General features: G+C 43.7%; 1 protein-coding gene across 2 annotated transcripts in view; it reads right to left on the bottom strand.

Annotated features, from left to right (window-relative positions):
* Positions 1 to 5,239: 5,239 nt before the first annotated feature.
* Positions 5,240 to 12,923, bottom strand: part of LOC119161892 (uncharacterized) — a 55,483-nt gene continuing 47,799 nt past the window's right edge. For both annotated transcript variants that reach the window (XM_037414397.2, XM_075880288.1), the window contains one exon: positions 5,240 to 6,977. In XM_037414397.2, the coding sequence (XP_037270294.2) occupies positions 6,569 to 6,977 (409 nt within the window). In that variant the 3' untranslated portion in view covers positions 5,240 to 6,568. The remainder of the gene's footprint in view (positions 6,978 to 12,923) is intronic.

The following is a 12,923-nucleotide window of genomic DNA, read 5'->3' as shown; positions in this document are numbered from 1 at the left end:
CTCGCTATATACAACATGACAGCGGTGGAATAATTCTTTCAGTCAGCTGAAAAAGAAAAAAATTCTTCGGTACGCACGCAATTTTGAGCAAAACGATCACTGAAAAGTGGAAAAGTTTTGTGAATTATAGTGGAATATTATTCAGTAATGATGGTGGCCACCCACCATGGAGCATAATGAGGGGACGCTACAAGATTCGTGAAATGAGAACCATGCAGACGCCAGCCGTACACCACTACGATAACCTATTGCGCGTAGGCCAAGGTTGGCTAGTTGCACAAGGTCAACTCAAGCCGCCTATCAAAATGGGGAAGTAACAAAAGAGACTAGAAGACTGGACAGATGAGAAAGAGTACCGGAAAGAAAAAGATCAGAGGGGGGATAGGAAAAGGCGACTGCCGATTTCTCTTGGGTGGGTCAGCCCAGGGGTGCCATCTGCGTGAAGCCAAGAAGAAAGGGGTCCGTTGCCTCGGCTGGGGAGCCATAAAGGTCCCACCCGGCATCAACTCAACCCCCAGGATCCCCTTTTCCCCGGACACGGCAAAGCCACGCACGGCTAGGCATGGGAGGGGGTAAAAACCCGCCTGTTAGCTCATGTCCGTGGTGTCGCTACACACCAAACGCCTGCTTACGCAGATGGCCCATCAGAATATCTGGATTGCTGGAACCACTAAACGTGCCAGGATCCCGTGAGAGTCGGAGCACGATGGTTGTAGTCGCAGGAGCAGACGTAGTCGCCTGATCATTTTCAGCCGCAGGAACACCAGGGAGCAGATGCAGACCCCGTATTTTTCGTCATCATTGCAGAGTGACCCCTCAAACGACGGCCGTTGCGAGGCAGTGTACCCAGCACGTCCACCAAGTGTGACGTAGGCGAGATATAGCTTTATTCAAACAGCTGATCGACAGCCACCAGACGATTTGGCTGTTGAGTATCATGCGCAAGGTTTATGTTCACTCGTCGTCTTCATATTCGGCGACCGCCATCCTGATTCATGTCAATGTTGCACAGTAACAATATGCGGATGGATGCCTTGTTTGACCTTGATCAATATGGTTCCCAACAGTACTGAAGCAGCAAATTGGTTTTAGTTCACTTGTCAATGGCTCTGGTACTGTTGCGATTTTAAGAAGCGGGTTTGAAATGGTCTGGTGAAACTGGCTTTGCTGTAACTTTAAAGCTGGTGTGACAGCATCTTCAGGTTCTTTATTTTGTTCAAAAAAATATAGGTGCACCATTTTAATGCATAGGAGTATGTATAGGTCACTCGTTTTTGCAAATTTCAAATGTGTACTACGGGAAAAACATCCAGAAACTTCTAAGAGAACTTGTCACGGGTATAGCGTATAATTAAAACAGTGCTATAGGTTCACCTCTTGACGCATTATACTCACGTTCTCCACATGTTGTATTTGTCATAGTCACCTACAGCCCCAGAGATGCAGAAGTACCGCTTTTTGCTAAACTAGGTGGTATTTTCATAGACGTTTTGCAGATTTCCATTCAGATACTACAATGTGATTGTGCCTTATTGTGACTGTGCTTGAAGTGGGCTTGAATGTATGTACTTCAGTTTGTTTTAACTTTGCAATCGTATGAAGGCATTATCTGATAAGCTTATATGTACTCCTACTTTAATCATAGATTGATAAGGGGGTTTTAACGTCCCAAAACCACCATATGATTATGAGAAACGCCGTAGTGGAGGGCTCCGGAAATTTCGACCAACTAGGCTTTTTTAACGTGCACCCAACTCTGAGCACACAGGCCTACAGCGTTTTCGCCTCCATTGAAAATGCAGCCGCTCCAGCCGGGATTCGATCCCACGGCCTGATGTTAGTACTTTAGGTGTTTTATGTGATGGCAGTCGGTGTGCTTGTGCTGTACAAGTCATGTGCTCCATAATTATTCCCACTCCTGTAAAATGAGCAAAAGCTCAGCACTATGCGAGTAATTTTCGCTCTATATTAAGTATTTTGCCAATCTTCAGTCTGTGTGTTTTTATATGCATAAACAGGAACTCTGAAAGTTTCCTTCTTTCGCCTTGGTGTTTGGGCAGTAATAAAGTTTTGTTTGCGACAAATTTCTTTACAATGCAGGCTTCCAAGAATGCATGTTCAAAAAAAATACTGTGGCTGTAGTAGTTGCTTCCACGCAATACCACAGGTATTTCTAAAAGAGGCAAGCTTAAACACCTGAGATGTCACCTATTGTTTTCAATGTTGAACAAAAAGAGGAAAAAACGAGTATTCACGTGACTAAAATACTCCCTTTGTGCCCTTTTAAAAGGCCTAAAACAAGGCAAAATTATCGTTCTAATTACGCCAAAGATACTCGCAAGTAAGAGCCTTAACACCCCATTTTTTCACTGAGCCACAATGTCAGTTATGTTTTTGCCCAATGTTCGCCCTATATAACCCTTGCCATAAGCGTTTTTCTTGACTCCCAATTCCTTGTTGATTAATTTACTGTTATGTGAGGTTTATCATGCCGAAACCACTATATGATTATGAGAGATGCCGTAGTAGAGAGCTCGAGAAATTTCGACCACTTGGGGTTCTTTAACGTCACCCAAATCTGTACACACGAATTAACAGCATTTCCACCTCCATCGGAAATGCATCCGCCGTAGCCGGGATTCAATCCCGCCACCTGCGGGTCAGCAGCCGAGTACCTTAGCCACTGGACCACCGCGGCGGGACTGCTTCCGTTTCTTGGGCGTAAAAAGATCACTACCGAATTTACCTTTGCTCATTTGCAGCGCCAAGACATAATTACTCAACACAATATTATGTCGAATTGTAAAGCTGTACGTGAGCACAAATTTCATCCAATCTTCAAACCAATATGTTGTGGTCAGTGATGCACAAGAGCCTCATTCGATGCACTCTAAAGCAAAAGGGTGCTGAAAAGGATGTGTGCTTTGTGCTTTTGGAGACTAATGGGGCTGCCACAACCATTAATCCCTTTAAGGACAAACGGCACTGGGTCTAACAGTTAGTCCCCACAGACAAACGTAAGGGACTAATATTTAGTCCTCACATTTACACCTTAGTGAGTAACCGTTAGTCTCACAATTCACCTCAAAGGACTAACATTTAGTCCTCACAATTGCACCTTATAGAGCAACTGTTAATCCCCACATTTACACCTTACCGGGCAATCGATAGTCTTCACAGTTGCACCTTGTCGGACCAACGGTTGATCCACTCAAATACTCCCATCGGATGAACTTTTTGTCCCCGGTTCAAACATTCTTCTTGTTTATTTTCCGCCAGGCCTAATACTTTTTGCGCCTGTTTTTCTGCGCAGTGAGCAACAAATTGCACAGAAAAGAACACGCGAAAAAGTAGTCAGCCACCTATGTGTAACTGCTTTCGCAGTCACGGTAACAAAGAAAGACAAAAGTGAGACGTCGAAATCTTTTATTTTTCTACATACATATGAAGCTTCTCTATTTAAGTGAATTCATGGTGAAGTGTACAAGTCCAGTCTCGTTGCCAAATCTTGTTGACTCCTTGGGAAGCTCCTACGACGGAAGCGATAGATGACGGGCATTGCAAACGCCAGCGCACGCAACCTTCTGCCTGTTGTGTTCCCACGGCTGCACCTACATTATAGGAAAAATAGTTAGACACATGTGACAGAAAATGAACATGCACGCGTATGACAAGTACGTGCACATTAATATAAAAACAAGCGTTAAAATATCACACACAAATAACTTTACCTTCACATCTCGCACAGTCCTTCTGAAGCTGCTCTGACGAAATAAATGAATGACACGCATCGCAGAGGCCAGCGACACAGTCTTCGGCACGGTGTGGGCCCACGGCTGCACAATAAGTTGTGTTAAAATAGTTAAACGTGGCAGAAGATGAATACAAAGGCATAAGAGAAATACGTGCAAGGTGAAATGAAAACATACGTGAGATATGACATATTAATAATTTCACCGTGATGTCACACATCGTCGAGGACTCATTTCGATCCCCGTAGCGCAACAGCTTAGGAACGGCGGTCACACCCACTACTCTGCGAACCACCGTGCCGCTAACAAGTCGGCGAGTCCTAAGCGAGCGACGTCGTTCAGCTCGAGCAAGCGAACGCGACACCAAGCTTGGCCCTGCACGCGGAGTGTCTGCCGCCAGTGAACTTCGAACAGGAGAGCAAGCGTACGCTTGGCCAACGCCACAAACAGCGCCGAGCTGGTTTGGAGCTAGCGCCGATGCAATCGACGGTAATGCAGTCCTTTTCCACAAACTCGAGCGAGTGCAGAGCGCAAACGCGAGTCCGCCCCGCGGCCAACAGACGGCGCCGAGCTGCTTTCAACCGACTGACAGTAAAGCCAACTGTGATGGCGACCAATTTTCAGTGAGTTCCGACGCTAGCGAAAGCCCCGCCAGCCCGTGCTGGTGCACTTACAGCACGCGACATACTACAACCAAGCTCTTTACGAGAACCCGCAACGTGTTTTCGATGACTCCCAGCACAGAGGCGAGGTCTCAGCCCAATATCATCAGTCTGGAGCTCATCGTGGCGGCGAAGACAGGCGAGCACTTGGTGAGCGGGCGTACGGGAGGGCAACAACAATGGCGGCCTATTTCCAGGGGGTCGCAAAGCACAGGTGAACTGCAGACGCCGAATCTGACCGTCGCGATGCATTTCGTGCGTGCGATATGGAACACGACCAAGCCCGTTGACCGCAAGCGCGATCCGTAATGCACACGCGACAAGTAGAGAAGAATAAAGAATGATAACCTACTTGCCTTAAAATCCAGCGCTGTTTTCTGCCCCGAGTCGGACCGAATTATATATCCGATAGGCCTGTTGTCTTCTTGACCGCCAAATCGGCCTTCCCAACTGTTGCTGTCGTGTGTTGGTCATGACTATCTTGAAGCCAGAGATAAACAGCGCGGCGTGGTGACGTGTCGAGACTTGCTCCAGACTTCAAGGGTGCAGCCAAACGCAAAAGCAGCAGCCAACGCTCATCAAAGCGTACACACAAGCACCACGTCGTAATTCTCAGATCGTCGAATCCAGGCGGCCGTGGTCGAGCACTCCGAGCGTGACGCAGCGCCAACCGTCGCTGGCAAAATATGAGGAAAGACTGAGCCAGCAGACGAGAAGAAAGGAGAAGGAGAGCTGGTCACCTTGGCAACGCTTTTCGCGCTGCCTGCGATGCTTGGGTGGTACATCCCTTGGTGTCGCGCGGTCCGCTTCCCTCTGTGGTTGCTCTTCAATGGTCTATCCGTTAATCGCGCGCGCCTATTGGGCTCCGTTACTTCCTTTACGGGTAATTTTGCGTTAGAGTGTGGGCCCTCTTCTCACCGGGACACGCCAGACTATGCGCGCTTGCTCACTCTGTAATCGCGCACTCATGGCCGCTCCCTTGACAAAATAGTTTTGTAATTGGTACCCTCAGTGCCGCCAACAAATATTTCAGTGCTGCTTGCCTTCTAAAAACCTTGGGTATAGACCTGCGTTTTATAATAAGCGGGTAGTAAATCCAATATTAAATTCCCTGTCCTTACGCAAAGCCATAATTTGACGGTCCATAACTGCTAGTGAAACCACATTTTGCAACACGTTTTTATTTATTGTTAAAGCTTATGTGCAAGAGCAAATGTGGGCAATCTTTAACAAATATCAAAGTTGTTTTTAATATTCGTGTTAAGTTTGCACGAGTATATCTTTGTTAGTTTTTAAGCTTTGTTAGTTTTAAAATTAGGCAAAGTGAGAAAAAACTGCAGAATGTTTGCTGCTCTGTGAAAAACTTTTTGAAATAAAGGCCTTCAAAAGAAACAAAAAACTTTTCTTGGTCAAATTCAAGATTTTTATAGAAGTATGTGCACTAAACAGAGAAGAGTGAAATAACTGAACGTAAGCACAATTGCTCATTTACTTACCTAAATAAATTTGGAACTCGTAACTTTTTGTATTTTGAGTGTTTCATCACTAAATTAGAAAAAAAAAACAGAAGAGCAAGTAAGCGTACTACTCCGCCTCTTCACCATTATTGATTTACTGTGCTTCGAAAAAAGTTTTTGCCGGCAAAAGCAATTGCAGTTCTCTTCTTTCCGCTCATCAGGCAAAAATCTTTAAATTTTTGAAAGAAATTTCACAGGTCGACCGGCAATGCTTTGTTTGATCCTACGTGAAATCACCCTTCTCTTTTTCCATGTAGTCGTGTTTATCACCTATTCTGTCGCTCTTTTTTTCTTTCTTTCTCGCTCTCTCTTTGTATTATCATTAATCAGAGTTATTGCATAACACGCCAAAAAATTAACAAACGTGCCTTTTTTGAAACTCTCATTATTTTGCGCAATGGCGAATAAACTGGGCACCTTTGAATAAATGAAATGACCCAAAGCTAGAAACTTTTCATGAAGCGCGGAAACTTCTGTCACTAATTACAATCAAACATCAATGCCTATTGAAACTATGGTTTTGATGACCTTGCCACGAGGTATACTTCCATCGAGATGTGCTCTAGTTACTAGGTAAAGACGACGGCACGACGACATTTAACCTTGATGTTTAGGCAGGTTTTTTCTCAAGTAAATTTTATGCGTTCGGTGAATCAAGCTCATTGTCTTCACGCATCCGCACCAGTGAAGTAACGTCGATAACGTAATGCGGTGATGAATTCTGTTCAAGCGTAATTATGCAGCTCTCCTGATGGGTACCAGAGCGTCTCGGTTCGCGAAATGTGTGTCGTGTAGGTAGTAGTAAAACCCTGTCAGTGGCAACCGCTGTGCTGACTTGGCGGGTATTGTCACTTTTGCAATGCATTAGGCCTTGGAGGTTTTCATTGACCACATAGTTCAAACGGCAACGTTGCGAGTCACCGATGTGGGTCATATGCAATACGAACTGGTGAGGTACAGGTGGTCCTGTACCAGTGTTGTCGACGCATATTGAAATCTCCCGCAAAGATGGCATATACATTGTTGAATCCAGCAGTCCAAAAAATCTGCGAGAATTGTTGAAACGAGACTCGTCACTTTTAATGAATTATATCAGTTATGCACAAGTATTTACTGTTCATAAAAGACGCACAAACTAGCTAGCCCTCATTGTCGAGTAGAACATTCACACCATAAAATGAACTGATTTATAGTAGTTGGCTCGTTATGAAACTAAACAGTAATGTGTTAACAAATGGAGAGTAGCATTGGGTATGCACGACAAGGTATCGACAATTTCACAAGAAGTCTACTTGTGTGAACTATATAGCGCCATTAGCTCAGCAACATTGACCATAAATGAAAACTGTGGAGTAAGTAAACAATCGTCACCTTCACTAGGAACGTAAAACAACAACCACCCACACAATAATGTTGAACAGCTAAAACCAGTATATTCTCATAGAAAGCATTTATGTGGAATAACTTCCACGTGGTTCTGCATTGTTTGCACCTTAACTTTGCAGACGGCAACAATGAGGTGTATGTTATGCTTGCTTTACCCACGCCGAGCTTTCTCATAAAAGTGGCCTGATCCTTGAAGCAACGCAGCAGCGGGTCAGATGCAGAAAGCTTCAGGATAAGGCGAATCACTTCAGGAGACGTTATGGCACCGGTTACGGTGAAGACAGCTTAAACTGTAGTGCTTTTAGGTCCCAAAGCCACAGTGCTATTATGAGGGACACCCGAGTAAGTGAGATAAAAAAGTTTTGCTCCCTTGGGGTTTAACGTGCACCAAACAATACGAACAGCTAGCTTGCCACGTATATTGAATCTTGGCTGCGACAGCTACGATTTATTCTCATGGCCTTCGGACTCCGTAGTCGAGAACCATAACCACTATACCACCGTGGTGGGTCAGATAGATTCAAGGGGGGGGGAGGTATAATTACTCGCGAATAATTACCAAATGCAAAGCGTTCCTTCGCATTAAGTAATGTCAACGTATATATCCATCAAGCCGCTTACGTCTGGGTGCTTTGGTGATCCCCTTCTTAACTTGAGTGAACCAAAATTACTATGGGAGAGTAAGATGCATGGTTAGATCAATATGATTTGCTGGTCAGGACATAAAAGATGTCACTATCCTGTCGCGTACGTGTCAGACCCTCTTCTCTAGACGTGTGCCACACACCCTCGGGCTGGTATGTGCCACAGCTATGCGGGTTTGCGTAACAGATAATTGACAGTTTATATCTACCTAGTATTGGCGAGCACAGACACAGGTAATTTTAACGCGTTAGCGTCAACAAAAAGCAAGCATCGGCAGCGATGACCGGACAAATGCAGGAAATAGAATTCAGGGTCCCAGCAGGAATATAACCGCGGAATTCTGCTTGGCAATCAAGTATTCTACCACAGAGCCACGCCAGGTTTCTCAACTACTTTTCAGATACAACCGAATGTTCGTGAAACGTCCATTTTGGTTGCAGTGCTGGTTATCTAATCTGATAAACGTTATATATGTACTCATTTGACACAGCCGTCACGTCGGCCTAACGTCAATCGCAGTTAAGCGCATTGCCCCGAAGTTGACTTAGGTAGCAGTGTCCATGACTACCATCCTCGCGGGCACCAGTGCTTCATATCAGATTACCGTTTCGGAAGTTTTTAATATCCATGTTGCTCTTGGCATCGTTATGCCACTGTAAACAACGGGCTATATAGAACATACGTCACGGTGTAACGTATGTCTATGGATAGATTTGTACAAATCTTTAGCGTCCCCTCGTAATATTTCATCAAGTAATAGATATAATACAGTTACGTTCCTTACGCCTGCTTCGCATAACACCGATTCCTAAGGTTAGCGACATCAGGAGAATTCGGTCTAATATGTAAATTTAAACAAGACTTTCACACATTTCGTCGGGTACCATTTGAGTTCTGTATGAATTGCTTTGTTGTCTTTTTATTATCTTGAAGTTTCGTTTTTCATTTCTAACTTAGTTTTTCCAAGCGACATGAAAAAAATTCCGACCAACTATGAACCAGAATACAGCGAACTTCATGCGTCCCGCCATATTCACAAGCGCGTCGCTTCATCTATGGCAAACGTGACGACGTAACCTCCCTGGAATGCCATGCGAAGAGACGCTGCACCAGTGTTTTAAGGAGTGGCGTTCCAAAAACGACCTTCAAGGAACTGCTTCCTTTTTTGGAGGAATGAAGGTACGCCAACCTTCCATTCATTATTGGTGGAACAGTAACGGTAACTTGTTACGTTTACGAGAGAATAGCATAGGGAACGTCTTTACTTTTGTAAACGTTTCACGACAGTGAACAGGTGCATGGGCGCAATGCACGCAGTCCTTAGCTGAGAGACCATGCCAATGAAGTGGGGAGTTTAGAAATTTATTGTCTCTGCGTTTCTCTGCAGCGTGCGCGCACGCTAGAAGAGCATAGCAAAAGTTTTCTATTGTATAATAATCAATGGGGTAGAAAACGAAAGTGAGGGTGAGGAAGATAGAAAATAGGAGAGCAGAACGAGTCTAGAGAAACTCAGAGAAATAAAAGATACAAAGAGAAATAGAAATGTAGAGGGAAATAAATCGAAGGGAGACAAAGAGACAGAACGAAATATATACAGACATGTGTTCGCCGACTGCAAACTGGGTATTTACCTTACTTGAAAATGTACATCCTATTCAATATTTTCTTCTCACACTGAAATTTGAAATCACACTGTACAAGTGTACGAGCATTATCCCTTTTTGGGTACTTTTTGATCAAAATTTTTAATATTTGTACATATGAGTTTATATTTTGTTGGAATATTAGAACAAGTATAGCAAACCCAAGTATACCAAAATATAGCAAAACGTTATAGATAAAGGAGAGAAATAAAAAAAGCTGAGCAAATTAATCTAATCGGAAAGAACAGAAGACAGAAGAAAACATATACAGGAATAGGTTCGCTGACTGCAAACAGGATACTACACTGAGTTAAAAATGTATATCCTGGACAATATTTTACACTCACATTTAATTTAATGATATTGGTACATTGGTCAATATTGCTATTTCATTATCTGAAGCGTAGTATTATGACTGCGCCTTTTAAGCCGAAGTGTAATGGGCCACGTGAATTTGACTTGAAATAGGCGAGCACAACAGTCGCATTTTTCAAGTGGCCTCTAAAAAAATTATCAAAATACGTTAATTTAGATTAATTTTGCGTAAAAATAGCCGGCTGGCAATCTTAAATTCGTTAAATATACGTAGCTCATTATGATACTTGAATTATTCACTTTATTTTGCCTCAAGATTATTCGACACTATATACTTATGAACCCCTTACCTGCTTCGGATGAGCAGAGTTCGTCTTGCCTAAGCTGTCCCCAAACACCTTAAAACGAGTAGAAAGTCGTTCTAGTGGAATAGGTACTGCCATCTAGCATTCAAGCAGTGAAGCGCAAATTAGCGGGTTACATTGCGGGCGAGTGCCTAGATGGCAGCACATGCTAAATGATTTTGTTTCTCCTATGGCAGGAGCGATGTTTTAGTATAAAAAGACGACGTGCAGTGGCGGCAACGCGTGCATAGCTGGCACGTGAACATGATGAAGACGCCATTTCTTTTCGTCATGTTCTTCAAGTGATGATAATTCGAGTTCACATATTTAGGTCTCTTCGATTTGGCTTGCACTGCCTGCACTACTTCTGAAAAGTGTCACAGCAGTGCCATCGGCGCTGTGGGCGCGCAGCACCGGTTCAGCAAATTCAGGTGCAGCCGTGACACTACAGCCCTGCGGCTACTGCCAAAACGAAGATGAAACTGCAGGCAGAGTTCGTCGAATAGCCAACGTGGCGTTTATGGATGGTCTTGTTTACCAAAACACTGCCATAATGGCTGTGTTCATGCCGTATAAAAAAAACTGCTTGACAGCGTCCATGATTCCGACAATGCCGATCTGAACAGTAACAGAGAATGTGTTGACAGAGTTTATGTTTTCATTCATCCTTTGCTCATTGTACGTGTATATGTCAGTCATACGTTCTCAGGTACAGAAACTTTGTTGGACACTTCCACGAGTATGATTTCAAGAGGTGGTTAATACTGTCTATAACGACCATTCAGCGGTTTAGTAGTGAATCCCGTACTGTCGGCCTTCTATTGAAGTGCGTGCGAGACCATAGAGCAAGAAAAATCGAAAAATCCCGGGTGTTCTTTCATCAACAGAGCCACTCTTCTTCACGCTATTTCATTATAAGACACGCGAGCAAGCTCCCTTGAATACATATTTTAAAGCTGTCTTCTTGATAGCTACCTGCCGCATCATCTTCTCGCTTTCGTAAAGACAAAGTGAGCGCGCTGCTTGTGCCTCGAGCTGCATTTTTATTATTTAACCTTTTTTTCTACGATTCTTACTGCAGTCAGCCACGGAGGATTTTTCTGCTCATGAGACACACATGTACCAAAATACACTTTAATAGCTGCCAATAAGACACGGCTAAGATTACCCATCAGTGGCAGGAGCTTGAATTAACTGTTTGCACTTACACGCATGCCCTGAACAACACACAATGTCGACGTCGTCTGCTCTAAGCTTGGGAAGAGGAACGGGCGCACGCCATGCTCCACCTCTCTGCACTTCCTTTTGAGCAAGAGCGGGCCGGCAGAGAACTCGTGCAACACGACGCTTGAACCGTGACAAGACGATGAAACCAGTGCAGAGTACGCACGAGGCACCAGTAAATCGAGAAGAATGAATGGTGTTGCACCCGTTAAACTGGTGCCACAGGTGCACCAAAATCAAAGATACCTTTTATCTTGTGTCCGAAAATACACACAGCGATTACGATGAAGGAGCGGCTCCATCGGTAATGATGAAGGCAGCTCAGATGCGAGCATTGCTCGTGCACGCCAGGGAAGCCACTTTGCATTATTCCGCGTTTTGAAATTTTCCACACAGCTTTTAGGCTTCCCAGATGAAATACGCGAAGCGTATACTTAGCCTATAAAGTGAAGTGAGTTGTGGCACTCGTAACTATTTTGTTTATAAGGTTTTTAATTTTATTAGCGGCAGGTCCCGAGTTGCATATGTATTGTTTAAAAATTAACTTTTATTCCGTAGATTTGACTAAGTTTGTGGGTAAAGTATTTTGATCATTGAGTAAAACCAAAATCGAAATCAGCAATGAAAAATGTGCACTTTCTCACTGGGATTCGTTTTTATGAACTATATAGGGTTAAAATATCGCATGTAATGTTGGTGTAACGACGCGTTCCAATTATCAAAATGTAACTGTAACGAGTTCCTTTTGCATTTAAGGAACCTGTAACGGGAAGTCGTTCCGAAATTCGGAAAGAACGAAGAAGTAGATTTCGTTACAATTTTAGGGGAACGTGTAAAACATTGCACTACACCAAGTGAACGCTCAAGTTCCAACGCTCAGTCCTCCAGATCGCGTGTTTCGCAGTTTTTTCTAACCTAAAAACTTTCGCTGTTTTTATGGGAACGTCAAGAAAACTTTGCTCATATAAGTCCACATTGCATGCAGTACGTCCTGAGGGGGCCGCGGAAGCAATTCCGTGAAGTACATACGCTCCTACGTTTGTAAGAAAAGAAAGGGAAAAAAACACGTCCTTTTTGTGTTACGAGTGAGTCGTAATAGCAGTACAGTGCCTGAAAAAGTAAAACCATGTTTGGCCGCATATGTCAAGTTGCGTAGAGCATTTTTGAAAACATATCAGTTCAACATGCATCACGCTATAAGTACAGCATGCTTTGCGGGTAGTTTCACGAGCGCTCTTGGAAACACTTCTCACTCACAAAAGCTTTCTGTCATGGTATCAACAGTAGTATTCATCTCTGATTATTTTTGGAAGTTAAATGTTCGATTTCAATTTCATGAGTATGATGCTTTACAAACGCAAATGTGATGATCCCATTTAGGCTGATATTGAAATGAACAGAACATACACCGCAGCCTTTCGTTGCGTGGAAGCTG

Source organism: Rhipicephalus microplus, chromosome X (assembly GCF_043290135.1).
Source record: "Rhipicephalus microplus isolate Deutch F79 chromosome X, USDA_Rmic, whole genome shotgun sequence".
NCBI classification, from domain to species: Eukaryota; Metazoa; Arthropoda; class Arachnida; order Ixodida; family Ixodidae; genus Rhipicephalus; species Rhipicephalus microplus.
This window is presented reverse-complemented; position numbering and strand designations above follow the sequence as displayed.